At 39.6% G+C, this 27,417-nt stretch overlaps 1 protein-coding gene across 1 annotated transcript in view; it reads left to right on the top strand.

The window, feature by feature from the left end:
• rhoua (ras homolog family member Ua) overlaps window positions 1-6,949 on the top strand; it is a 9,932-nt gene extending 2,983 nt beyond the window's left edge. The window contains exons 3-4 of the mRNA XM_005915088.3: window positions 926-1,114; window positions 2,613-6,949. Of these exons, the coding sequence (XP_005915150.1) occupies window positions 926-1,114; window positions 2,613-2,897 (474 nt within the window). The 3' untranslated portion in view covers window positions 2,898-6,949. The remainder of the gene's footprint in view (window positions 1-925; window positions 1,115-2,612) is intronic.
• The last annotated feature ends 20,468 nt before the right edge of the window (window positions 6,950-27,417 follow it).

Below are 27,417 nucleotides of genomic sequence, written 5' to 3'. Positions count from 1 at the left end.
CTCCACAGAGTCTGAACGCTGTAGAAATATAGGAAGTGCATTCCACAGTCTGGATGCAAGGAAAGGTCAGTCCCCTCAAGCTCTGAAACGAGTGTGGGGGAACACCGTGGTCCCCCGGAGGTTACAAGAAGAGGTGTATATGTGAATCAAATCAGCAATATAGGGAGGGGCCTGTCCATGTAGTGCTCTAAAGGTTAAAACAAAAATTTTAAAATGGAACCTAGATCTGATTAGTAGCCAGTGAAAGTGGTAGCCTTCTGGTACAACCAGATAAAGAATGAGGGGAAAGAGAAGAGTAAGGAGAAAGGAGGAACAGACAAACAAAACAGCAGAAAATACAAACTCTGGGAGAGAGAAGACAAACATTAATGACATGTAGCATCATCAGTTGTACAATCACCCTGGTTCTATAGCAAATGGCAAGAAACAAAAGTTAAACCTGCACTTCCAGAGAAAAGTGCACTGCTGGGATAATATGGTAGATTATCACTACAATGATCAGCTGCCCTCAAAAACAGTGGGACATTGAATGAGAGAGGAAAGATAAAGTTGGAGATCAAGGAAAAACAGAAAGACAATTTTTAGGTTTTGATAAAATGTGCTTCTCAAACTTTTTCTGATAGGCTTCACCCCAGAAGCAGAAATAAAGTTCACACTCTTCTACCAATTATTATCTATCATGAACAGTAAAACGGGATCTGAGGTGAACTTTAATAAACTAAAGGTTAGCATGATAGCTTAAGTATGCTATATATTAAAACCAAAATCACATTAATTGAACATTGTGTTACTCCTAGTCCTCATCATCCCACCTGCAGTGGGGCCCGTCCTTTAGTTTAAGAACCACTGCCTTGAAGCAGAGGTAGGCAGTGATGAATCACAGTATCTCTGTGTGAACACTCTCGGTCTCTCACAACCTTTCCAGGATGAGTTCGACAAGCTGCGCCCTCTGTGTTACACCAGTGCAGATGTGTTCCTGCTGTGCTTCAGCGTCGTCAGCCCTGCCTCATTTCAGAACGTTCCTGAGAAGTGGGTACCAGAGATTCGGAAACACGCCCCCTTTGCGCCGCTGGTTCTTGTCGGGACGCAGTGTGATCTCAGAGAGGATGTCAAGGTGTTGATTTTTATTCTGTACATAAATCACAATTTATGTAATTCTATTGCCTGTTTCTCTCTCTTATCATTCTTATCATTGTGTAAACCAATGACACCATGCACAAACTAAATGGAAGCGTTATTATAGTTATTGCACAGCTTGGTTGTGAATCTAGAATTAAACTGTAACATTTTGAAGGTTATGACGTTCAGCTGGTGTTGATTCTCTTGTAGAGAAATATTTATTCACCTTTATGGTCATTTTGGCAGCCTTAGTTATACCACTGTCGAGGTTTATACATTTTGTCTGCTCCATTTAAATCAGTCAGGGTAGAGTAAATATTAGAAACACAGCATCGTTCAGCAGCACCACAAACTGGAGCCTCGTAAATGTCCAAGTCTCCGTGCTGTCTGGATGTTTTTTTGTGACCACAGAGAAGAGTTGTCGCAATGTCACAAGTTGGTAATGTTGCAACTTTCGACATTATGATCAAATGCAATTTTGGCATTGCATAATGTGTTTGTAGGAAAAAGCACATGCATGTATACTCAGGGGCTGTAGCTGTTTGGATTATAAAACCTTTTTGTGCAACTTACCCAGTGCATAAAAACGCTAAAGCCTGTACAGATGCATCTTTCCTGTCTCCTCAACTGATTGTGTGCTGAGGTCAGTACTGTCACTTTACAGCAAGCAGGTTCCTGCAAATGTGTTCCTGCTATACGTCAGTGTTGTCAGATTCTAATCTTTCTGGCTTCGTCCCACAGTAAAAAGATATGTGAGTTTAACTGGCAATTCTAAAATTGACCATGGATGCAATTTACCCTTAATGAAAGTATGAAGATGCAATCTGATATCAAAGCGTGTAATAAACACGCTGGTTCACCGTGTCCATTTTCATGTCCACTTCATGTTTTGACCGTCGTAGATTTCACGTTTTTGCTTACACGTTTTTCGATGATGCTGGGTATATATATATATCTGTTGTAGTCTAAAGCACTTTGAATGATCAGTACAAATGTCAGTCCATTTCCAGCAAGTAGCAATTGGCAAAAACACAAGACTAATTCATTTAAGAAAAAGAGACAAACAAGAGCTTAGACGAAAAACATACAAAACAGGCAAAAAATGTAAAAAATTATAAAAAGGAAGACTAAAAGCAGGCAATACAGATTAAGAGGACCGAAAAGGGAAAACAATAACTAACTCTGTGAGAAGGATCTCCTCAGGCTGGTGCTCATGTAAACATGCAGTCACCCTCTTGACTTTAAAACAGCCACAAGGGCCACACCTGGATCTACTTTTATGCTGTATGTCTTTCCCCCATAAAGATGAGATTTGACTCTAATAGGCATCCAAGGGGGAAAGAGATATAACTTAAAGTCAGATCCAGATATACCTTAAAAGGCTCAATTAAAATATAAAAAGCAATTCTAAGACAAATAGTATTGGGGTGATGTGATGCTATTTGCTTAAACTAGTAAGTATATTTATTTCATATTTTTGCAATTTTCTTTAGGTCCTCATTGATCTGGCGAAGTACCGTGAAAGACCCGTGGACCCAGTGGATGCCCAGGACTGTGCGATGGAGATTGGAGCAGTGGCCTACTTAGAGTGCTCTTCGCTGACCCAAAAAAATCTCAAGGAAGTGTTTGACACAGCCATATTGGCCAGCCTGCAGAACTACAGCTCCCATAAGCACCAAAGGGGGAAAAAGAAACGCAGAAAAAAGCAAAGACAGACACCGGACAAGATGAAAAGTCTGTCAAAGTCGTGGTGGAGAAGGTACTGTTGTGTGGCTTAGAGGAGACTTTATTCTTGTCTGATTCAGCTGGGTTTTAGTTGACAAGCACAGAAAGGTGGTTTTCTCTTTAAAAGGAGACGGATACAGGACCTCTCCTGGACTGCGGCTGGGAAGTGTCACAGATGTAAAATATTTTGTTTTTAGCCCCCATTCTGGATTCTGGATGAGATTTACTACTGAGCCTCCCTGCAGGAGAAGGTGGTGCTGTGTCTCCTGGAATTAAACTGGCATGAACCAGTTCTATTGTGGGACTAGCAGAAGATGTGATAATATTGTTCAGGATTAGACTGGTACAGATTTGAACAGGAACTTGGAACTGTGTTTTCTCTGGAGTTAGATCCAACCTATAATGGATTTATGCAGCCTGGTTACGAACCCTGGAGGGGAACTGGACTGTCTTCAGAATATAATTGTTATTATTGGTGGCTTAAAAACTGTGCGTCCAATTCCTGGTCCTTTTTTTAACTTGCTTCTAAATTTAGTCTGGTTTCAGATGCCCATGATTAGAAAGAACTGCTAACTGAAATAGACCGGACCAGACCAAACGTTGTCATTTTGGAGTTTCTGACCCAGACAATGATCAGTGGCTATAATTATAGTCAGAACAAGTCCAACCCTCAGTTAATTTTAGAGCTGCTTTTTATAACTGGGGCCATTGTTATTCATAATGAAAAAAAAACAACTTTATTAAACTGTTAAGTATTTCCTGGTGACACACATGTTTAGTCTATAACCTGGATCAGGTTTTCCCTTTTTATTGTAGTGCTGATCTGGACAATTATGCTGTTAGATCTGGCATGAAATTAAGCATAGTTTTCAGCGTGTCCTGACAGAAAAAGTTTCGGTGAGGCTTAGGTTTTGGATAGGTGCCAATCATGTCTTTCTTCTTGTGCTTTGATCAAAAGTGAGATTTCAAAGAATAAGGAGCCAGATAATGAAGAAAAAATCATAATATGTTAAAAAGCATGTCTGAATATCCACTGCTCTCTAATAGCAAGTTGTATCTTTAGTCAAGAAGATACAACCTGGATCCAGGGCTCAGTGACCCACTTTGGGTTTCCACTGGTAGCTGTGGTATTTTATCATCTTCATCTAGCCCCCATTATTACTGAAAGACTGAACAATCTGTTAAAATAGAGTGGTACCAGTGTGGCGTGGTTAAATATAAATCTCTGCACTGTGCTGGTGATTGGTGCTTGACCTTAATCGGGCAGGAGGACATTTTGTAATTCATGATCGCATTGTTCCACAAATGAAAACGTTGCTCAGTGCAGTACTCAAGTGGCTCTTTTCACGTGGAAATGAAGAATTCAGTTTAAAACTGAGACATTCGAATCTAAATCATCTACAGGCACAAGCTGCAAGGCAGGCAAATAAAAGCCAATTGATGTTAGATATTTGTTCTGCTTGATGTGGGTTTGATTTATCTTTGCAGACAACCTTAACTATGAGCACGTAATGTAATTAAACCCACCCAGTGCTCTTTGCATGTGCTTGTTTCTGTAAGTTTGCAAAAAAAAAGAAAAAAAAGAAAGTGACTTCACCTTTTTTTTAAAATGCAATTAAGACTGTGAAGTTTGAATTTTCTACTAGCAATGTTAACCATCCGTTTTTCTGCCCTCACTGTTATAGCCAACCCTGTGTTTACTGTTTTCTGTGATAGTGCTTGCAGGCTGTCCTCTCTCAAATAGATGTAGCTTTATGTGTTGTAAAGCAGCAATAAAAACAAAAGTGAAGATGGAAAACATGTGGCTGTCACACACTCAGCTGCCACACCTTCCTTCGTACACCATAGTTACTAAACCGAGAGCACAGACCAGCAGGGTCTGTTTTATTTTTCTTCAGTGTCTCCGTCTAAAAAGGCCCGTTGTATTAAAGTCACTGCAGCAGACAGGAAAGAGCACAATGTTTGTTATGCCATTTTGTAGCATAAAACACAATTATTCATAGAGATCAGACATGAACACTGTCATAGCTGCATTTCAAAATTTGGAAGTTTTATCTAACTTCCCAGTTAAATGTCAGAATTTATTAGAAAAAAAAGATAATTATATTATGAAAAACAGATTTATTATTTGACTGACGCATTTCAGCTTGCGGCCTTCATAAAACATATCACAGACCAGATTCTAAACAGCACAGAGTAAAGATATATACAAGAGCCAGCATACATATCCACCAATGAGGCACCAAAAAGGATGGCCTGGGCAAATGGTTTAAAGTTCAGGGTCTTAAAATTGTTTAAAAGATTTGATTTAATGACATATTTTCCTTCTTGTATTGTTAGTGACATAAAAATAACTGAGGCTGTGGATGTGTGAAGTTACAATGATATCAGGCCCATGTAAGATGTAACTGACAGGTATTTTCAACCTTTTTTGGATTCCTCTTGTAAACAGAAGGTCTGAAAAGTTTGGCAGGTGGGTGGAGCTTCTGTACTCAGAAATTACCATATTAAAGTCATCATCTCTCAGTGACATCATAAAGATCCAAGAGTAAAAAAACAGCCTCAGCCTTTGGGCTCACAGGGATATCTGATGTCATTATTTGAAAATTTGCCTGTGTTTAATACGACCATCCATGAGTGTAACAGTTGATGTATAACAGAAAATAAGAAAAAGCAAAACAGATCAGCTTTAGAATGGGTTTTACTAGAGCTGCTTGGTAGCTTTATATTGAAGATGTTACAGTGGAGACTGAATGGTTTCACTGTTTCACGGTGTTTTAGGCTTGATAGCAAACGCATTGTTTCTTGCAGGGGAAAAGGCATAATAGGTTACTTGTCTTGCTGTTTGTGTGCAGTCTTGGCTGATGGTGCAGTAAAGTAGGCTAAAGGTCATGCAGAGTCTTTATCATAGCTTGTGTTTCCCTTTATCAGCTTTTACCTAGTTTAAATTTTCTGGAAAGTAGGATGTTTGCTCACTGCAGTCTTTCAGTAAATATACTTAAAAAAAAAAAGTATACCTACTGAAATACATTAAATCAACATATTCTTACATAGGTCTGAGTTGGATTTGAGGATAAATCCTCCTTGATGATTTTTTTCTCCTCCTTATACATTAAAATTTGATTCCATAAAGTATGCAAATTATGCCACTCTGTTCATGACTGACTGATTAATACGATATTACAATTCAAACTGCTGTCATGTGATACAACCTTTAATGTGTAAGACTGACTGTGCTACCAGAAAACAGCATAGATTAAGTTTTACTTCTTTTAGCTGCCCCCTCCCCCCTTTTCCCCCAAGTGTTCAACAGCAGCATGCACCCTGCACTGTATGATGGATGTAAGGCATTGCAATGTAGAACAGATCGGTCTCGGGAAGTGAGCAGTGTTTAAAGACAGTCAGAGAAGACATGTGGTGTGCTGGTATTCTTCTAAAGCTAAGACAGAAATGTTCTGTGTTTGGAGCAGGTCCAAAGTCAGGAGTTTTATAGGTGTTATTGAGCTATGAGTTTTCAGAGATGTGGTTGAGTTTAGCTATTGCAGTAGATTTGGTGCTGGAACTGGATTCCAGAGTGACCTAATTATCCCTGCTGAGGACACTTATCAATAAGTAACTTGTGTAGTGCTATTGGATAGCAAGTTAAAGTCATCCAATAGGAAAATGTTTGAGTCAGACTACAACAAGAACTGATCCTCTGTTTACTTTAGGTCTAAATGTGCAACTTAATGCACATTTAGACCTAACTGAGCACTAAATGCCCATGTTGACCTAATTTCTGATTGCACAAGACTGCACCACGTGATTATGTGAGTGTAAACAGAAGCATTGCCAAACAGAAGGTCTCATTTTTGAGGTTCAATTGTTTTACTGAGGTTGATACCCCCTAGAGGACACCTGAGCTCACTCACATGAGACACCAGCTGAAAGCTTCTCTTAGGAAACCAGTCCACTGAGCCTGTGTGAAGCGCCAGTGTTTTCATTTTCTCTGCATATAAAAACACTGCTACAATTCTCTGTTTAACCGAGGGCTTTGGTTTGTGTTTGATATATTTGTACAGATGTTTTATACCCTGAGAAATAAAGAATATTTGGTATAAAAATATGTTGTGTTTGAGTGCTTAGTGGCAGACTGAGAATGTGTGTGTATATAAACTCTACTCCCACAGGCTGTAAACAAGACTGAGGTTTCATTTTAAGGTGCATGCATGTTTGAAATGAGGGCAGTAGGGCATGCAGCATTTTAGCACCATTGCTTGAATGCAGAACGGTTTTGAGTTTGACAAAAGTCCAAACTCCACAGGAAGTACCTGAAGTCCAGAAAATAACTACAAGCACCAAAAAGGCATGAAAAACCTTAGGAATACTGGAAAACTTGAAGGAGACAACACACTCTGGCAGGTAAGAAGAACAAATTCAGGTATATATGCTGAGGAGACTGATGGCTATCTGTAAACATGTGTGAAGGACCACACGGCTGAGATATTTGGCGGGATGGAACATGCAAACTAACAAGGCCAGGAAATAAAACTGACAACAGTGTAAACAGACTAAGAATCATAAAGTAAAACAGCACATGACTTATTATTGCTTTCTTTGGCTTCCTCTCAGAGTCCCAATACATGCTTTTGAGGTTAAATGGTGATTCCAAACTGTCTACATGTGTGTGGAGGTGAGAGTGTGTGATGGTCAGTCTCTTTGTGTTAGCCCAATGATGGACTGGCACCCTCCTGCCCTCGCCTTGTGCCAGCTGGGTTAGATCCCAGCCTCTCTATGACCCTGAGTTAAATAAGCAGTCAAGAAAACAGGCCAGTGGTGTCAAGCGTGCATTACCTCAAGCCCACTGGATAGCTTTGCCACTGATTAATCATTAGTCATTAATATTTTGGGGTTTTTCAATAAAATCCACTGCTACTCCTAGTGGGCACTTGTATGGGTGAGAAAATGCATGGAAAGTTAAAAGCATTTCTAGAGTTGATTGCCTGGATGGGTGGCATCTTGTGTAGTCAATCTTTTGTGTCTTTAACTTTATATCAAGCTTTCTTAACATTAAAGGAAATCTAAGCTATGGAATTTTTTAATGGAATCAAACTGAGCTTCACACGGCCCATTAACTGAAGGGAGTTTAACACCCCCGAAGTATGAAATAGTTCGTTTACAACATGTGGTTTATATTTGTGTGTTTTGTCAAAAAGGAGGTTTATAGTTAACTTTCTAAGTTAACTTTTAAATAAGCAGACCCTCAACTACTTTGTTAGAAAGTACCAGCGCCTACTAACATGTTTGTTCATGTTGTTTTTGCTGATGTCGTGTTCCAGCTTGCTTTGTGATGTTACGCTCAGCTGATGAACATCAGGACAGTGAGATGAAAGATGTGAGCAACGTCTGAGGGCATAGAGACCAAACACAGATACAGACAAATACACACACACACACACACACACACACACACACACAACACACACACACACACACACACACACACACACAAAGAAAGCCTACAGAAAGTCATCCAAATTCAGACTGGATCATTGTAAACAGACTCTCTGCTTCCAGGCCCTTACGGTTATGCAAGAGCTTTATTTTGAAGGCTGTCATGTGACATTTGGTTAGTGGTCTGTCTCAGCTCTTGGAGACTCTGTGTGTGTGTATAGGAGAAAGTGATTGTAAATCTTACTGAGATACAAACTGCTTTGCTCCACATGACAACACAGTTAGTGAATAAAGAGACGGCCGACTTTGTTCTCCTTAGGTCAGCTGCTCTGTGACTCGAGCAGTGCCAGCTCCTGACACAAATTACAGCCTGTTTTCCAAAATGCAATAATGTTATTCCCTTATTTCATGTCAGTTCTGTTTTGATGGTTTTTATGTGCCAACCGAACCTCGTAGGAGCAGTAACAAATGATTATGTAATTCTGCAATCGTAGTCAAAATGTAATACAATACCCCCATTAACTATGCTTATGATAAAATGCACAACTGACTAAAAACACATGTCACGAAGGCTGACACATCACTAGTTTTATAAAGCCACTGACCTCATGATGAGGTCTTAAAAGTCTTCGTGATGCCAGTTCTCAGAGGTTCCCAAAGCTTTCCGTGTTTTTGTTGCATTAGTCTTATCGAATTGCTCAAGTTTCGGATTTGTTTGGTTTACCATTCATAGCCACATCCTGTGTCCAGCTGGACAGACTTAAAATGATTAAAATTGTACACTGTGAAATTAGTATAAAACTGCTGGTTAACTTAATAAGGTGCAAAATAAGATCATGCTGCAGTTGCATTAATGTTACTGTATTAGGCAGATGTTTTATCAAGATGATGATATTCACACAAGAAGCAATAAGAATGGAAATCGGTAATACACATGAGAGTGCATTTATGCTAATAAATGTTACAGTCACATGTTCACAAAGCTGCCAGTATAGTCAATGGTTTAAGGGTTGGCTCCAATTCATTTTATAATTTTATAGCCCTCTCTGTGTGCGTGCGTGCATGCGCGTGTGTTATGTAACCAAAAAAGGAGCCAAAGTGACATCAGTGCTGACTCTTAATGAGCAGAGCTGAAATATGATCTCCACTTTCCTAACAAGCTATAAACCCAATCAATGTGTGTTCTGACAGCTGCTGTATGTATGTGTGTGTGTGTGTGTGTGGGCATGCGCATGTGCTAAAGAGTGTTAAAGAGAAAGCACAGAACAGGAAGTTCAGGGGAAAAACAGATGGGCAGGAGTAGATAGAAAAACACTAATAAATACTTGATCAGTTAGTGACAGAGTGAGAATTAGAGATCTTTAAAATCCAGTTTTAATACATTAGAAAACTTTATGTAAAATTAAGAAATAAGAGACGCCTCCTGCCACATTAATCAGACTCACTTAACTATCTCCAGAGATGCAGGCTTGATAACAAGCTGGACTGTCCGTCTTCTCTTTAGTCTGGAGGACACGGCGTCCATGATTTCTGATTACTGAACACTTTTTCTCTGAGATACTCGTCCTCTCCAACATGCTCTTTTTAGACCCAATCATATAAACCCAATCAACTGCCAGTTAGCATAACATTAGTTGCAAAATGTTCCTACGGCTTGTCTCTTTTTTTAGTACCACTTACTTTTACAACCCTTTAATTGCCCTGTCTGAGCTTTCTTTGTTTTAAGTGTTTATGTCATCAAATTCAAAAGAATTTACATGAAATGATAAATGTCACAGTTTAAACGTTTTTGTTTTCTATATTCTTTTGTGAAACAATATAGGTATATGAGATTTGCAAATCACTGAATTCTGTTTTTAGTTGCATTTCACACAGCATCCAGTGGGATTGTGTATTATGGAGACAATAGTAATGACAGGGCAATCTTTAAAGATAACATTTTTTGTACTGAATAAAGAAACAGGACATAATCTGGACTGCATTAAGCGATCCTTTAAAACTTACTTGCTGCGGTAAATGATTTTTATTTTAATGTAATTTCTAGCAAAGTTGATAACAACCAGCTGCTTTCGTTTTGAGTGCTCAGCTTGTCTTTGTTAAGTAACACTAATAGTGTTGCCTTGCTGACAACACTATTAGGGTTACTTATTTTTTATACTGAATCCAGGTGTTATCCATAAGAAAACATCTTGCAACTAGCTGACTCAATAGTTTACCATCATGAGAGGCTATCATTTTTACTGAAGGGTTTTGACCTTTTTCCACAGAGTGCAGTCACAATCAGAAAAGCACAAGAGTGAGGCTGAATGGCTGATTTATATTTAGCGTTGCTGTTTTTGTTTCAGGTTCTTGGTAGGGTGGATGCTGGCCTGCTGACCATGACCATGACTCATGACATTGTTAGTTACACCTGTGTTTTTCCTGCCATGGCGAGTCAAAATATCTTCTGTAAGTAAAGCTCTTCTGTTATCTGCATCAGACAGGAAAACAGCTCAAAAAGAACCAGATGTTGTATCCATCTACACTGATTACTGGAACTAAAAAATAGATTATGACTATGGCTTATACCCAGCAGCTGTTAGTCAGACATTAGTAAGACGTCTACGTACAGAAATGTAAAAATGAAAATTTTCATAGAGCTCCATGCACTACTGTGAAACTGTGAAAAACTAAGCATAAAAATAGTAAGGTTGGTCTTCTGCACTATTTGTGATACTGTTCACCCATTTACACATCCATCATTTAGGTGTCTCCAGCACCAATTGACAATGGATGGTGGTAGAAAACCTTTGCAGGCACAGAGGGAACATGCAAATGTCATACAAAAAGGCCAGAGGAGATCACAAAATACACAGCAACAACTTAATCTACACATTGTGACAATGAGTGGATTTTTCCCTCACAATGATCCGCACAGACCCACTGTTCAAACACGCTGACACACGCTCCTGGAATCTTTACTGAACGAGTGAAACTGCTGCCTGAATGGACTTTATCTCTGGCCATTCACCTGCTCTCAAACAAATATGCTCTTTCCTTTTTTTTTCTCCCTTTCCGTATCACTTTCCAGTCAAATACACTCTCTCCTCTCTTGGTCTCTCTCTGCCCTCTTGCTCACATAGTTTATGAGGATAACTCATGAGGGAGAAGGTGCCATATAGCATTTGAGTTGAGAAACAGTGTGACAAACATTCAGTTTATACACCTTCCTCCCACTTTCCAACTCTTCACATTAATACAGCTCATCTGTGAACTGCTAACAACAGCTGACGACTGTAACCGCCATGAAATCCCTGGAACCGCCCTGGAAATGCTGTGTATTTAATAAATGTGTTATTTCAAATGCCCCTAAGCCTTTATATCATGGCCTCCATGATATAAAGGCTTAGGGGTCACCAGCACTGTGAAAACTTGAAGAAACACTTTTAGCTTGAAGTAATTGTTTTCTGCATGACTTCATCAGTCCCTCCCATCCTTGCTGGGGAACTTTGGCCTGCTCTTCTTTACAACACGGCTGTAGGTCATTGAGGTTTGTTGGGATTTGTTTATGCATAGCTCTCAGTCCCACCACCGCATTTTAATCGGCTTGAAGTCTGAACTGTCATTGCAACACCTTGAGTCTTTTTTTAATTTAGCCGTTTTGTTTTAGATTTGTTGGCATACTTGGACTCATTGTCCTATTCCAGTTTCAGCTAGGCTTTAGTTGTCAGACAGATGACCTCACAATGAATACTCTGGCATACAAAGGAGTTCATGGAGGACCCAATGATTTCGAGGTTCCCAGATCCTGTGTCTGTGAAACACATCCGAATTATCACCCCTCCCTCCACCACTCTATTTCACAGTTGGTGTCAGGTATTTGGTTTTAACCAAGCGGGGTTCTATGCATTATGACCAAACATCTCCACTTATTGGTCTAAAATACATTGCTACTGAAAGTCTTGTGGTTTGTTCAGCTTTTATAGAGGCTCTGATGATCAGTTAATCAGATGCATTTGATTAGACACAGTAGACCTAAACTGGATAAACGTTTAAGGACAGATTAATGCTGTATTTAATTTTTCACAGGACTGTACACAATTGAAACTCAGCTATTTTGAAAACAAATTATTATTTTCATGTTTTACATTTTCCCATAAACAGCCGCAACCAAAAAGTACTGCAGGGGGACTGATTAGGATTTTCCTTATTTTCTGTATATAGACTGCAACAATAATGAATGCTCATATTACAAAGTTTCAAAGACTGAGGTATGTGCTGTTAATAACTATGACTTAAGCTTTAAAATGTTTGTTTTGTGTTTTTTAACTCTTGCTTCTAGATGATCAGTTAATCAGGGACAGGATATCTCTAATATGATCATCTCATAGCAGCTCCACCTGCCTGACCATCAAACTTTCTGTTTGAGACATAAAACAGCTCGTTTCAGGGAGTCAATGACTTTGAGGGGCTATATTAATGCTCCATACAGGATTGACGAGTATTATTTTTAAATTTGAGTCGTGTAAGCATAGAATAAAACTGTGAAGAAAGAAATGAGCACAGCAGGTCCTCTTTAAATTAAAAAACAAACAAACAAACAAAAAAAACTTTTTGCAGCAGTTTAGCCTTGATTTTTGACAGGATATGAGAGCAGATAGACACACAGGAAATGGCAGGGGTGGACTCAAATGTGGGTGCCTGGAAAAATCTTTCAGTATATGGGTCACATGCTCAACTAAGTAAGCTATACTGGCAGCCCAACAGGTCCTCTTTAAGAAAGATTTAACTAAATGGTACAATTGGTGTTTTAATACTCAATAAACCATAATAAAATACAAAAATACTCAAAGTCCTTATAATCCAAAGTCCTTTAGTAATCTGTTATATGAATGTAAATGCCTTGTAATAAAACTATAAATGTTTTATTAATAATCATTATAATGGCACATACTAATTATTAATAAGCATGTTATAAGGACTTTTACAATTTTTACCACCAATTAAGTAACACCTATTACAAGGACCTTACAAGTATTACCCAAGTCTCTTTTTGGTGTATGCATAAAACGTGGTATTTGCATACTTCTTATTTGTCAAGATAAACCTCTTGTTATCAAAGGCATGTGGTTTCATATCATCGCTTGTTCTGACTTAATATATCTCATCTAATTAGTCGCTGCTCGAGTGTGTTTACTGGAAAAGATAAAAGCTCTCGGTAATGAAGTCTGCAGGGTGCGTTTCAGTCTGCAGCAGCTGCAGCTGACACCACAGCTGATTCACAAGGAAGCTTTAAACTCTGAATCGGACACTCAAACAGCGTGAATCAGCCCAGCATTACACTTGTTTTTCAGTTTTAAAGAACATACTTTTTCTACCAATGTCAGGGTTCACTACGTCAATGAAAGTAAAAATACTAGCCTCAGTATTTTGCATGTGATACACATTAACTTTAAGCATATAATAGCAAACTGTACATGATGTTTTTGCTGAATTTACTTCACCTGAGAAGCTCCACAGGGGTCAGTGGACTTCATGCACCACTAAGTACAATAAAGGTGTAATTTTTCATTTGTCATGCCACAGATGATCTCAATTAAATACAGTATATCCACACAGTCCAGAGGGAGACATGCTGATCTGAAAGCAGATGTCGAGCTATAATGTTGAGTTAATAGACTTGAATTTTGAGCTAAAAATGCAATAAAACTAAGTAGAAAATAATCTATTTTTCTTACATAGACTCATGAGCAAAGCCTTATTTAATGACCTTTTTTCTGTCACACCTCTGAAAACCTGTCGTGTGTTTGATTCGCTCAGCTGAAGTTTATTTGCAAAATGCAACAGTTTGTACAGGGATGCTATTCTGTTTCACTTCATTCATTAATTGAGTGAAACTGGAGCTGTGAGAAGAAGTCTGGAAGTAGGAGCTTTGACAAATCTCATTTAGAGGAGAGTAGATCAGTCTTAAATTGCTCACAAATCAGTGCCTCAGCAAGAGTCAGAAATTCCTAATAATTATAAGAATGCCTAACATCTGGGCAAAGTCTGCTGATGCTTTCCATCGGTCTTGTGTTTCCATGTTATCAGTAAACGGGACATACTGACAGGTTTTTCCAACTGCTCATTTCATGGCGTAGATAAGACCTTCAAGAACAAAGCGGAAAATGGCTCATAATTTCTGGATTATCGTGGAGCGAATAACAAAATGTCAGTTGATCCTGAGCCTGTTAGATGTAATTAGAGGTACTAGGCTTTGTGGCAGAGCTGTATTATAAGACTGAGATTTAATGCTCATGGGTGTTTTTTAATGTGACACTCTTTAACATTGTTAAGTTGACTGGTTTGATGCAGTTTCTTAGTACAGGAACGTGTAGGATCCCAGTTTGAGAAACATTAGAAGACAGCTTTGTGTTTGTTGGGCTTCAGCTGTAGTGGAAGAAAAGAAGTGCAAGAAACCGTGATACACAGCTACACCTACACATGTTTTTTATGGTTGGAAAAATCCAGGTGTGACTAATAATATTAACGACTTCACTTCTCAATTAAGTGTCCCAATGAGCCATGACAGAAAGTCTGCAATAGCAGGAAGCAGGAATGAAGTGGAAGCATCATTAAAACTATTAATTACATGAATGGCTTTCCAGCGATAATTTGGCAATAAGTGAAAAAGGTGCATTGACCACTCACTTTTAAAGGTGAAGGTCAGTGCTAAGAGCTGAAGCATGTGAATTTTCATACGCACTTTAGTAAATTACAACACAGTGACTAAGGTCAGGATTCAAGACTCTGTAGTCCTTTACACGTTGACAGTTTGTAACAGAGTCGTGTTTTGTTGCAGATGCAGCAGTTGGAGACTCAGCATGTCTGTTTGCTTCATCCTCTTCTTTTCTTTCTTTCTGTTCCTTTTCTTTTTCTATTCTTCCGCTTCGCCTATTTTCACTAACCTGGCCTTCACCTCCTGTCTGCTGCAGCAGAATATCCACACAGATGATAATATGAATAACAAAATAAAATAAACAAGCAGAATAAAAACATTACAGTGCTCCCTTTTAGCAGGAAGAATATTTTAAAAATTTTCCAGTTTTATTTTGAACTTTGTTTATACGTTTTCCAAATTCTACTTTTACTTCCTGTCTTTTCCAGCTTTTGAGACCTCATGCTCATAGCTTGGCAGGAAATTTTTCTTTGTTTACTTAAGAGCCTCTTCTGGAACAAATGGTTAGCATTTTAAGTGTTGTCTTTATTAATTTATACAATATAATAAATGTATTTTTAAGTAAAATTTGCTGTTAGCCAAATTTAGGTTGCTCGTGTTAGCTTGCTAAAAGCATTAGCTACTTTTTTGGCTAATGCTGACTGAATGCTCAGAAAATGTCATTGGTTAACTGCAATGTTGATCGTGGACCAACATTATTATGAAGATGTAGGAACAACACTAACACAGAGATATTATACTGTACATACGCACACATAGCTCTGTGTTTCCTTCCTCTGTGCTAGTTTGTATGCTAGCTCTTTGTGTTCCTGTAGTCACTTTAAACTTCTTGGGACTTTGTTCATTTTCAAGTTTCTCATTAGCCTCAATAAAAGCGTGCCTTTTGTCATTAATTGTGCTTGGATTATAACTGTACAGTAAACACAGTGAACTGTGGCAAACATATGCTATGATATTGGTGCTCAAGTTATACTAAAAAAATATGCCGATTGTGGCTTTAAGCTAAAGAATAAAAGGCTTAAATGCAAGATTTCAACCCACCCTTATGTACTTTGTGTGGTTGTAACTTGAAAAATATTCATAGTATGAATAACTATTTACAGAGCTTTGTTAAATATGATTCTGAGTCGGTCAGTGGGAGGTAATGATTGATCACACTGATGAAACCGACAGGTGAATGAGACAGGTGAATATAGCGTCTGCCACCTTGACAGTTTGTAATTGGATTTCATGCTCTGTCACAGTTCTCAGGATTTACAGTATCTTAACATTTTAAAATGAACACATTTTGTGAGTCTCTCTCTTTCACATACAGACACACATAAACACTGTTCTGGGAAATGGGGATTAGTTACTGATACTGAGAGGTGGGAGTAATCAGCCTCCCTGTGTAGCCTCTGAAACCAGATGTAACCAGCTGGCACACACACACACACACACACACACACACACACACACACACACACACACACACACACACACACACACACTGTGACCAACAGGCTCATGGCCAGAACTTTTGTCCTTTTCTCAACTGTGTGAGCTGACACACAATGAGGAGAGAGGGAGGCCTAGTTTCAGCTGTGCAGAGTTCAGAGACGCTGCTTCAAATGAATCTTTGTGATCGAGGACAAATGTTCTTCAAAGGTCTGGAACAGTTGGACTTTATTACCTTTCCGTGCTGCCGCTTTAATTAAACGCTTTAATCTTTATCTTCACATTAAAATCACGGGCAAGTGAAAGTTACACATGAGCTTGGATAAGTGTGTGTTTTTTTGGAAAGAAGCACAAGTGCATGTGTGAAGTGCACCTTGCAGGACTTGCATGTCTGTTTGTTTAACCCAGAACAGGCAGCAGGGGAGAGACTGGGTGTGCAGTGTTGAGGCAGTAACTGAAGGGAGTAGGATTCATCCAATACAATGAGTCATGAGAGACTGATCCTTAAAGCAAAGGGAGGATGATTTTGCACAGTTTGTGTTTTTCTGGACAAATTATGCTGAATCTAGATGATCACAGAAGCCTCACCTCTATAAATAGCAAACCTTTTATTTATTTAAATTTAGATTGCTTTAATAGAAAACCCTGAATATGATACCTATTTTAAGCTCTTCTGTCAATAATTGAAGACCTTTGGGACTTAACGTATATGGAACACACTGCTCTGATTTATTGATAGCAGGTTGCCACTTTGAAAACCTACCTGTCAATATAATAGTATACATAAAGCAACAGAAGACTAGCTTATTAATGTCCTGTAATAACAAGTATGTAGTTTATCAAGGAAAAAAATGTCCCATGCCCCCCCCCCCCCCCCCCCCCACACACACACACACAAAACTGGACTATTTCTTAAGGTTTTGGGTGAATCCCCAAACGAATCATGAATCGTACAACCTTTCAACAATTCCTTGAGTAAGCCCTTGGTGACAGTGGAGAGAAAAACCTCCCTTTCATTAGGAAGAAATGCCGGATTCAGAGTGGACAGGGTTTGTTGAGGGCAGATAAGCAGATAAGCAGAAAAGAAAAAGCAGAGCGTGGAGAGGCAACAGACTGTAAACACTGAGCCTGTTGCTCTGATCAGCAAATGTAGATTTGAGACGGTCAGCTCCACCAGCATCAGAGCAAAGATGTAAAGAGACAGAGAGAATCAGAAGAAAAGGGATAAACTACAGGGGAGAGAAGATACAGTTTTAAAAAATAAGCAATAGTAGCAAGTAAATACGTGAGACTGAAGTGGAGGAGAGGTGCTCAGTGCTTCATGGGAACTCCCTCTGCACCGTGGGCCTGCAGCAGCACATTTAAGGAATGGATCAACCCAAAACTGGGAGCTGTTTTCACACGGAGGAGCCTGATAGTTGAAGATAAGCTAAGATATACTTTATTTATCCCAAGAGTTGGGAAATGTTTGCATCACGGCAGCCAAAACTTTAAACACAACCTTTAACAACACAGCTTAAATGAAGTATCCTTCCATGGATCTTCTTACACCTACCTAATTCAGGGTTGCCACAGTGCTGGAGCTGATCCCAGCTGTTAGGGGCCGAGAGCCAGGGTACACCCTCGATGGTTTGCCAGTCTATCATAGGGATAACACAGATACAGATAACCATTAATGCTCACATTTACATGTATGTTCAATGTATAATCACCAGTTAAAGTCAGATGCATGTCTTTGGACTGTGGGAGGAAGGTGGAGGACTAGAGCCCAGACCCTCGTGCGGTTTGTTTGTTGTTTGTTTCAGAAACTCATCGACGTGTCTTTAACACCCTTTACGAATTAGATTTCTCGGGGATGTTTAGTTAGCAGCAGAGGCTTTAAGGTTGTAAACCTTTTGCTAAAAACTTGCACATGAGCCTAGTGTTTTAGACACAGATCAATAACCAACCTCCCTTTTATTTTAGAAAGTTATAACCTCATAACATAAAAAAGCCCCTCTCTGAGCTAGAACTGCATAGCATTCATCAGCTCAGCAGTCATGAGCTCAGACAATTGTTCATATGATCCAGTTGTGCTGCATATAGACTGCAGAGCCTCTGATGCAGCAATGAGATGGCTATCAACCCAGTCACAAGATAAAACAGCTGTGGGGAAAATCAAGATTGCTCCAGTCACGAGATCTTCAAACCACCTTCAGATGTATCTATTCTTCCTTTAAGATGTCAGCGTTTATTTTTAATCGGTGTCACAAACATGTTTTACTTGAAGAACGGCCTTTCTTTGCTGTAATGTCTATGACAGCTGAACAAATTCTCTTTCACTGGTAAACACGCAGATGACAGGAAGTGTTGTCTGCTCCACACTATAATGAGACCTCTTGGCCATTAAACACTCTCCGTAATGGCATTAAATGTCCTCACTGCGGACGCTCGCTCATGGGGGCTTCAGATTGATAGAAGGAATTAGGTCTGGTTAGACTAAACGTTTGACTTGCACACGTGTGATATCACATATACAAACATGTACACACATACGGTGGCCTTGGCTGTCTTTGAGTTATCACTAAACTACCAGTTATTAAATTATTATTTACTGAAGGTGCAGCTTTGACTTTTTCATCTTTGTATGTTTTTCTCTTTTTTTCCCCCATCAGCACCCCGTTACTAAATCCATCCATCCTTTTTCTTAACCATGTATCCCATTCAGGATCAAGGTGGGGCTGGAGCCTATCCCAGCTGTCCTAGGGTGAAAGACACACAAGTTTCTGGAAGGTGGGAAGAAGCCGGAGTACCCAGGGAAGACCTCCACACAGAAAGGTTAGAGATTTGAGGCTTAGAGGTTATCACTTCACTGCCTTTGCATCTTTGGATTAAACCTTTAAATTCAGAAGTGTCTCAGCTGCATTTTGCTGATCCCTTTGCATTGTCTTCTTTTTCCTGTAACCTTGCCGTGCTAATACAGTAATGCTGTTTTTGTGAGATTCATAGTTGTGCTACCAAATTTTTAACCATGATGAGGTTGGGGGGTCCGAATCTGGCAGTGCTCAGAAGACATTGACACCAAATGAATATCTGTAAAGCCAAAGGCTGCTTATTCATCACAGCTTTGCCCTTCATGCCTGCTTAAAGAGCCATTAAAATGACAAGCTCATGACAAGGTTAGAAGAACAAAATGTTCTGCTTCTATTATATCTGATTTACTTTGACTACTGTGAGATAATCCTTACAGTTATCTATTTACAGGAATGCTCAGTTTTACTTTTCTGTTTGATGATAAACAGTTTGAGTAAGAAATGGGAGATAAGGGAGGAAAGAAACCAGAGAAGGAAAAATATCTTTGAGGAAAACAGGCGGGTATGCTGATTTTTAAAAATGGAGTTAAAGGAGGAGAATCTGTGGCTGGGAAAGAGTGAATAAATGAGACGGTGAAGAAATGCGTGGTGATGTAAGGGCAGCAGTATGTCCGCTGATCAGACAGCAGCTTGTTTCCTCATTCTCTTATCTCTGACCTCACCGCTCTGGTGTGTGAGTGTTTGCCTACTGTACATACTGATGTCCTGATATATGTGTAGTAGTTCCTGCATGCACACTTTTCTTTGTGTGTCTATGTAGGCAAACAATCATCTGTGTGGTATGTGCTACCCTGATATAGTGGGCTTTCTATTTATATTTAGCATGTCTTGTATCTTACTGTGTACACTCATTTGCTAGCATGTATGCACAGTGCTGTGAAAAGGGTTTTTTTTTTGCACATACACCTTTTAGATCATCAGATTAGACAAAAACTAACCTGCGTAAATACAAAATGCACTATTTTGAAACGAGTTCATTTATTTAGGTTAAAAAAATTGAGCGAAACCTACCTGACCCTGTGTGAAAAAGTAATTATCTCTTAAACTGGCTGTGCCACCTTTGGTAGCAAGAACTGCAGTCAAGTGTTTGTGATGGCAGTGAGGTTTTCACATCGCTGTGGAGAAATACCGGCCCAATGTTCTTTACAGAATTGTTTTAAATCAGCCACATTGGAGGTTTTTCTTATAACAACCTGTTTGAGGTCATGCCAAAGCATCTCAATCTGGTTTAAGTCCAGACTTTGACTAGGCCACACCAAAACCTTTGTGTTATTGTTGTTGTTTTTTAAAGCCATTCAGCGATGGACTGTGTTTTGGATCATTGTGCTACTGAATAACCCAAGTACTCGAGCTTCAGGGAGCAAACTGATGGCCGGACATTCTCCTTCAGGATTTTCTGGTAGAGAGCAAAATTTATGGTTCCACCATTTACACCGCAGACCATCACACTACCGCGACCATTCTTTAACTGTTGGTATGATGTTTTCTTTTTAGGAAATGCTGTGTTAGTTATATGTCAGATGTAAGAGGATTCAAACCTTTCAAAAAGAGCCACAGAATTATTTTCAAATTTTTTTGATCATCAAAATGTCTTCAGGCAAATGTGAGACAAGTCATATTTTTCTTTGTGGTCAGCGGTGTTTTTCTCCTTTGAGCTCTCTCATGGATGCCATTTTTGCCCAGTCTCTTTCTTATTGTTGAATCATGAACTCTGACCTTAAATGAGGCAAGTGAGGCCTACAGGTCTTTAGATGATGATCCATTCTTGGATTAATTTTGGTGGGTTGGGCACTCCTGGGAATTTTCACCCTCATTCCAAGTTTTTTCTTTTTTTGGAATAATGGCTTTCACTGTGGAGCCCCAAAGCCTCAGAAATGGCTTTGTAAGACTGGTAGATATAATTGATTTTGTTTCTCATCTGTCCTTCGAGTTTCTTTAGATCGTGACATGATGTGTTACGTGTTGAGATCTTTTAGCCTGCTTCTTTTTGTCACACTGGTTCTGTTTAAGCGATTTCTTCTTCAAGCCTTGGTGTGGCTAGTGAAATTAAACTCACTGACCTTTCTAATCACTTTATTTCATTTGAGTGTCACTTGATCATGTTTTGCTTCTAATTTTTTAATATTTAAATCATCTACAGATAAACAGATAAACAGTTTAAAACATTTAATATCTAACATAAAGTATCTTAAAGGAAATTACTGAGAGTGAAATCATTGTGTTGGTGATTTGGTGATTTTATTTGAGGGTTGCAGTACAAACATCTTTCTTATCTTTCGTATATTTAAATTAGCTTTACACTAGGGTTGTTTCAGTAAGGGCATCTGATGCTGTCCACTGTGGTAAGGCCTTGGGAATACAGAATATGGAATATAAGTTAGAGGTTAATTAAACCTACAAATTAACCCGTGCTGTGCTACAAGTCTACAAATCTGTTGAAATCTGTGAAAACTGAACACGAGAACAGGAAGGGAGCGAACGGGACATGAGACAAAGTTATCACAGAGAAGAGGAAAGATCAGAAGACAGGGAGGAAGGGAAAAAAGAGGAAGTGGAGTGAAGAGGTGACAGGAAGTAGGAGTGGGTGGAGGATAAAATGGAAAAAAGGGAGGTGAAAGGGACAAGAGGAAAAGAAAAGGAAAAAAAGGATGTGAGGAGTTCTTTTTACTATCAGTTTGTTCAATGTGCTTAGCCTGAAAACACACAAACACTCACAGAGGATGTATCTGGAACTGACACGCTGGTACTTCCTGCAAAAGAACAGCTGACTGTGACATATGTGTGTGTCTGCGTTATCAGCTACGCTCATGCTGATAGGACAGTCCTGTGATTTGTGGTGGACATACGTCTTCAGAGGTCAATTTGTGGACTTTTTGTGTGCCCTTTATTTATTACATAATTTACACAAACAAAAAAATGCACATGAATGTAACACCCTCTCATTTAGCTCTGGTTTTAGTCTTCCTGGGGAAATTTTTGGCTTTGTTGGTTCAGGTTTTTCAAATAACTTTTTCACAGAAAAGAGCTGCTGACAAAAGAGTGACGTCAAACTAAAAATTGAAGAGTTCACAGATTGAACTCCTTACCCCTAACCGGTCTCAGCAGATGACCGCCCCTCACTGAGCTTGGTTCTGCAGGAGTTTTCTTCCTGTTAAAAAGGAGTTTTTCCCCCCACTGTCGCTTGGTGGGGTTGTCTCTGCATTATTGTGGGTCTTTACCTTGCAGTATAAAGTGCTTTTAGGTGACAGTTGTTGTGATTTGGTGATATATAAATTAACTTGAAATTTACCATCTACCAGCTTGTGGAGGATCCCGTATCTGGGCCACATGGGTTTTACAGCATGAGAGGCTATAGGTGGCATGGAAGACTTATGCACTTGGCTTCCTGTTCACAGCTAGCCAGTGGTGAAACTGGAATGAAAGTTTACAAGCGCAGACACCAATGCACCCACACTGTACACATGCCACAATCTTCTGGTAGACATACCAGGGTGAAATGACAAATGGACAATCAAGATCTGAGCTACACAGGCTCTGCTAAAACACCCACCAATAAGGGTCCTTATGGGGCTGTTATTATGTAGTTTTAATCATCCTCTATCATGTGTAGCATCAATGCACAGGGACACGAATGCAGATTAAAAGTGTCTGCCTTTAAAAAGACCTTGCAGTTAACCGTTTTTGGTCGCTGCCCATATTTTAATTGCACTACTGTGACCACTGGAATGTGTGTGTCTGTGTGTGTGTGTTTGCTGGGAAACAGCTAAACTCTACAGCGTGAGGGCAACAAGGCCAATGCAGTTTTAGAGCATGAGATCGAAAACGACTGTGCAAGTCTAGATGAATGCCTACAGTGTCTGGCTACAACCTGCTATTGTGGTCTAGCTTTCTATATAGGACCTGTTGGCTAGACTACACACACACAGACACACACACGAACGCACGGTTCTATATGTACAATTGCAGGTCTCCTGTGGTTCTCTTCCACAGTCATCAGTCAAGTTTAAGAGTCTACAGACAGAAACAGCTCCCCCAGCACGCACACAGCTGGACAAGGCCACCATTGAGCTCCATGGCCGTAGCCTTTAAAGAAACTTTTTTACACCTAAAGCGGGGAAGAAAAAACTAGCAGCAGCTTTGGACAGTGGCCTGAGTATTTGAGAAACTGCCAAAACATAAAATCTTGTGCAGAAAATCCTGGAAATTATGGGACTGGTTTTCAGAAGCAACAACAAAAGTCACATTCACACTGATAGAGACACAAAATCTTGTGTGTTTCGGTCTGTATTTCTGTCCTTTAGTCCAATAATGATACACCCCCCCCCCCCCCCCCCCCCACACACACACACACACAAACTAATAAACTTTGCACGCACTCTCTGTATCCACACACAGTGCTAATCTGGACTACCAGAACAAAAAACATCCTGCCTGGTAAAGACCCGGAGAAATCGTGTGTATTTGTGTCTGCAAAAACATTTTTAGATTCCAAGGACAGTGTGTGTTTCCTCTCTTGCTTTCTATTGTTCCTGCAGCAACTATGATCCTCGGGGAGCTGCACAGCCACCAGAACTGAAGGGCTTTGACCAATGACGAGGCAGGAACAGAGAAGCCCCGAGGCTAGCGAGGAGTCAAGTCTGTCCTCCTTTGCTTTGCTGTTCCTGTGGGGGTTTAAAGTATAACACATTTTGTCTTCCATAGAAAGCCTGGAACTGTGTACTATGGACGAAGGACAAACTGTATGAAGGGTTTTTCATTCAATACAGAGAATGTGATGTGATCTACATGATTAGTTGTTCCACCTGGTTAAAGTCCACGAACATCAGCAGGGCATGAAACCCCCTGCCTCTTTGCCCTTCATGGAACATAGATTTATATACACTACATTGTCTTTTAACTTTATCACATGGCAGAAACACAGTGCAGATGTGGTAAACGACCTGCTAAAGTTCAAATCGAACATCCGAATGGGGAAGAAAGAGAAACTGAGCAACTTTTAACAGGGATTTTTCCACTCAACTATCTCTACGGTTTACAGAGAATGGTCTAGAAAAAAAAAGAAGAAAAGTCCAGTGAGCAGCAGTTCTCTGGGTGAAAAAGTATTGTTGATGTCAGAGGTCAGAGAATGGTCAGACCACTTCGAGCTGATAGGAAGGCAACAGTAACTCAAATAACCACTTGTAACAACACGTCGACCCTTGAAGCAGATGGTCTACAATAGCCCACACTAGGTGCTATTCCTGACAACTGAGGCTATACAATTCACACAGCTTCACCAAAACTGGACAATAAGGTTGAAAAAAATGTTGCCTGGTCTGATGAGTCTCAATTTCTGCTGTGACATTCACATGGAGGGTCAGGATTTGGTGTAAACAACGTGCATCCTGCCTTAATCAACAGTTCAGGCTGCTGGTGGTCTAACAGCGTGTGGGATATTTTCTTGGCATACTTCGAGCTCCTTAATACCAACTGAGCATCATTTTAACATCTTTTGATGACTACTGATGTCACAAAGTGCCAGTCATCTCAAACTGGTTTCTTAAACATCACAATAGAGCACCTCTAGGATGTGGTGGAACAGGAAATTCACACGACGGACAGGTGATACGCGTATGATGCTGTCAAATCAATATGGACCATAAGGACAATATAGATCTGAGGAATGTTTCTAGCACCTTGTTAGTTCTGTGTGATAAAGAATTAAAGGCAAAAGAGTGGCCAACCCAATAATAAAAAGGTGTTCCTATTAGTGTCCTGGTACCTCTCCCTGTTCAGAGAAATATAATGTATCAAATCAAGTCTATTGTCTGCTGCCATCTGCAGGACTTTCTGAGAATTACCTTTAAGACTGGTACCTCCACAACTGGATATTTCTAACTGGTAGCAAAAAAAAGATTTTTCTCTGTTCAGCTTCTATATGGATAATTTAAGAATTAAAGCATTTGGGTATTTAGTGTGTGCCTTTTGTGAATTTAAGAACTTACTAAAACGCTGATTGCAGGGGCTGAAGCAATGGGTCCAATTATTTTTACATTGTATGCAGTAAATACTTTAGTGCAGGATGGCTGCATGACACTATGGGTTCATAATCTAAAAATCTTGTTAATAATTTTACCGACTCTGGATACTGTAGCTCCTGTGAAAACTAAGGTCTCTAATCAGAAGTACCTGACTCCGTGGTATAATTCTTAAACACGTACCCTAAAGCAGATGACTCGTAATCTGGAGAGGAAATGGCGTGTCACAAATTTAGAGGATCATCATTTAGCCTGGAGAAATAGTTTGCTGCTTTATAAGAAAGCCCTCCGCAAAGCCAGAACATCTTACTATTCGTCACTGATTGAAGTAAATAAGAACAACCCCAGGTTTCTCTTCAGCACTGTAGCCAGGCTGACAAAAAGTCAGAGCTCTTTTGAGCCAACCATCCCTTTAACGTTAACTAGTAATGACTTCATGAACTTCTTCACAAATAAAATTTTTATCATTAGAGAAAAAATTACCAATAATCATCCCACAGATGTAATATTATCTACAGCTACTCTTAGTACCATTGATGTTAAGTTAGACTCTTTTTCTCCAATTGATCTTTCTGAGTTAACTTCAATAATTACTTCCTCCAAACCATCAACGTGTCTTTTAGACCCCATTCCTACAAAACTGCTCAAAGAAGTCCTGCCATTAATTAATTCTTCGATCTTAAATATGATCAACCTATCTCTAATGATCGGCTATGTACCACAGGCCTTCAAGCTGGCTGTAGTTAAACCTTTACTCAAAAAGCATCTCTAGACCCAGCAGTCTTAGCTAATTATAGGCCAATCTCCAACCTTCCTTTCATATCAAAAATCCTTGAAAGAGTAGTTGTCAAACAGCTAACAGATCATCTGCAGAGGTTTATTTGAAGAGTTTCAGTCAGGTTTCAGAGCTCATCACAGCACAGAAACAGCTTTAGTGAAGGTTACAAATGATCTTCTTATGGCCTCTGACAGTGGACTCATCTCTGTGCTTGTCCTGCTAGACCTCAGTGCAGCGTTCGATACTGTTGACCATAATATCCTATTAGAGCGATTAGAACATGCTGTTCTTCCATTTGCGCAACATCTCTAAAATTAGAAATATCCTGTCTCAGAGTGACGCTGAAAAACTAGTTCATGCATTTATTACTTCCAGGCTGGACTACTGTAATTCATTATTATCAGGATGTCCAAAATACTCTGAAAAGCCTTCAGCTAATCCAAAATGCTGCAGCAAGAGTACTGACAGGGACTAGAAAGAGAGAGCAGATTTCTCCTGTTTTGGCTTCCCTTCATTGGCTTCCTGTTAAATCCAGAATTGAATTCAAAATCCTGCTCCTCACATACAAGGTCTTAAATAATCAGGCCCCATCTTATCTTAATGACCTTGTAGTACCATATCACCCTATTAGAGCACTTCGCTCTCGCTCTGCAGGCCTACTTGTTGTTCCTAGAGTATTTAAAAGTAGAATGGGAGGCAGAGCCTTCAGTTTTCAGGCCCCTCTTCTGTGGAACCAGCTTCCAGTTTGGATTCGGGAGACAGACACTATCTCTACTTTTAAGATTAGGCTTAAAACTTTCCTTTTTGCTAAAGCATATAGTTAGGGCTGGACCAGGTGACCCTGAATCCTCCCTTAGTTATGCTGCAATAGATGTAGGCTGCCGGGGGATTCCCATGATGCATTGAGTTTTTCCTTTCCAGTCACCTTTCTCACTCACTATGTATTAACAGACCTCTCTGCATTGAATCATATCTGTTATTAACCTCTGTCTCTCTTCCACAGCATGTCTTTTATCCTGTCTTCCTTCTCTCACCCCAACCGGTCGCAGCAGATGGCCGCCCCTCCCCGAGCCTGGTTCTGCCGGAGGTTTCTTCCTGTTAAAAGGGAATTTTTCCTTCCCACTGTCGCCAAAGTGTTTGGTCATAGGGGGTCATATGATTGTTGGGTTTTTCTCTGTATCTATGAAGCGCCTTGAGGTGACTTTTGTTGTGATTTGGCACTTTATAAATAAAATTGAATTGAATTAAAAAGGACTACCTGAAATTAATGAAAACCAAAAAACCACAAATATTTCCAGTGACCTCAGCTTGACCACCTTAAATGTTTGGAAAAAACCCCAAAAAAACAAAAACCCAAAC

Source organism: Haplochromis burtoni, unplaced genomic scaffold (assembly GCF_018398535.1).
Source record: "Haplochromis burtoni strain Fernald_Lab_line unplaced genomic scaffold, NCSU_Asbu1 Contig_11, whole genome shotgun sequence".
NCBI classification, from domain to species: Eukaryota; Metazoa; Chordata; class Actinopteri; order Cichliformes; family Cichlidae; genus Haplochromis; species Haplochromis burtoni.
The sequence above is the reverse complement of the archived record's forward strand: the minus strand, read 5'-3'. Positions and strand labels throughout refer to the sequence as shown.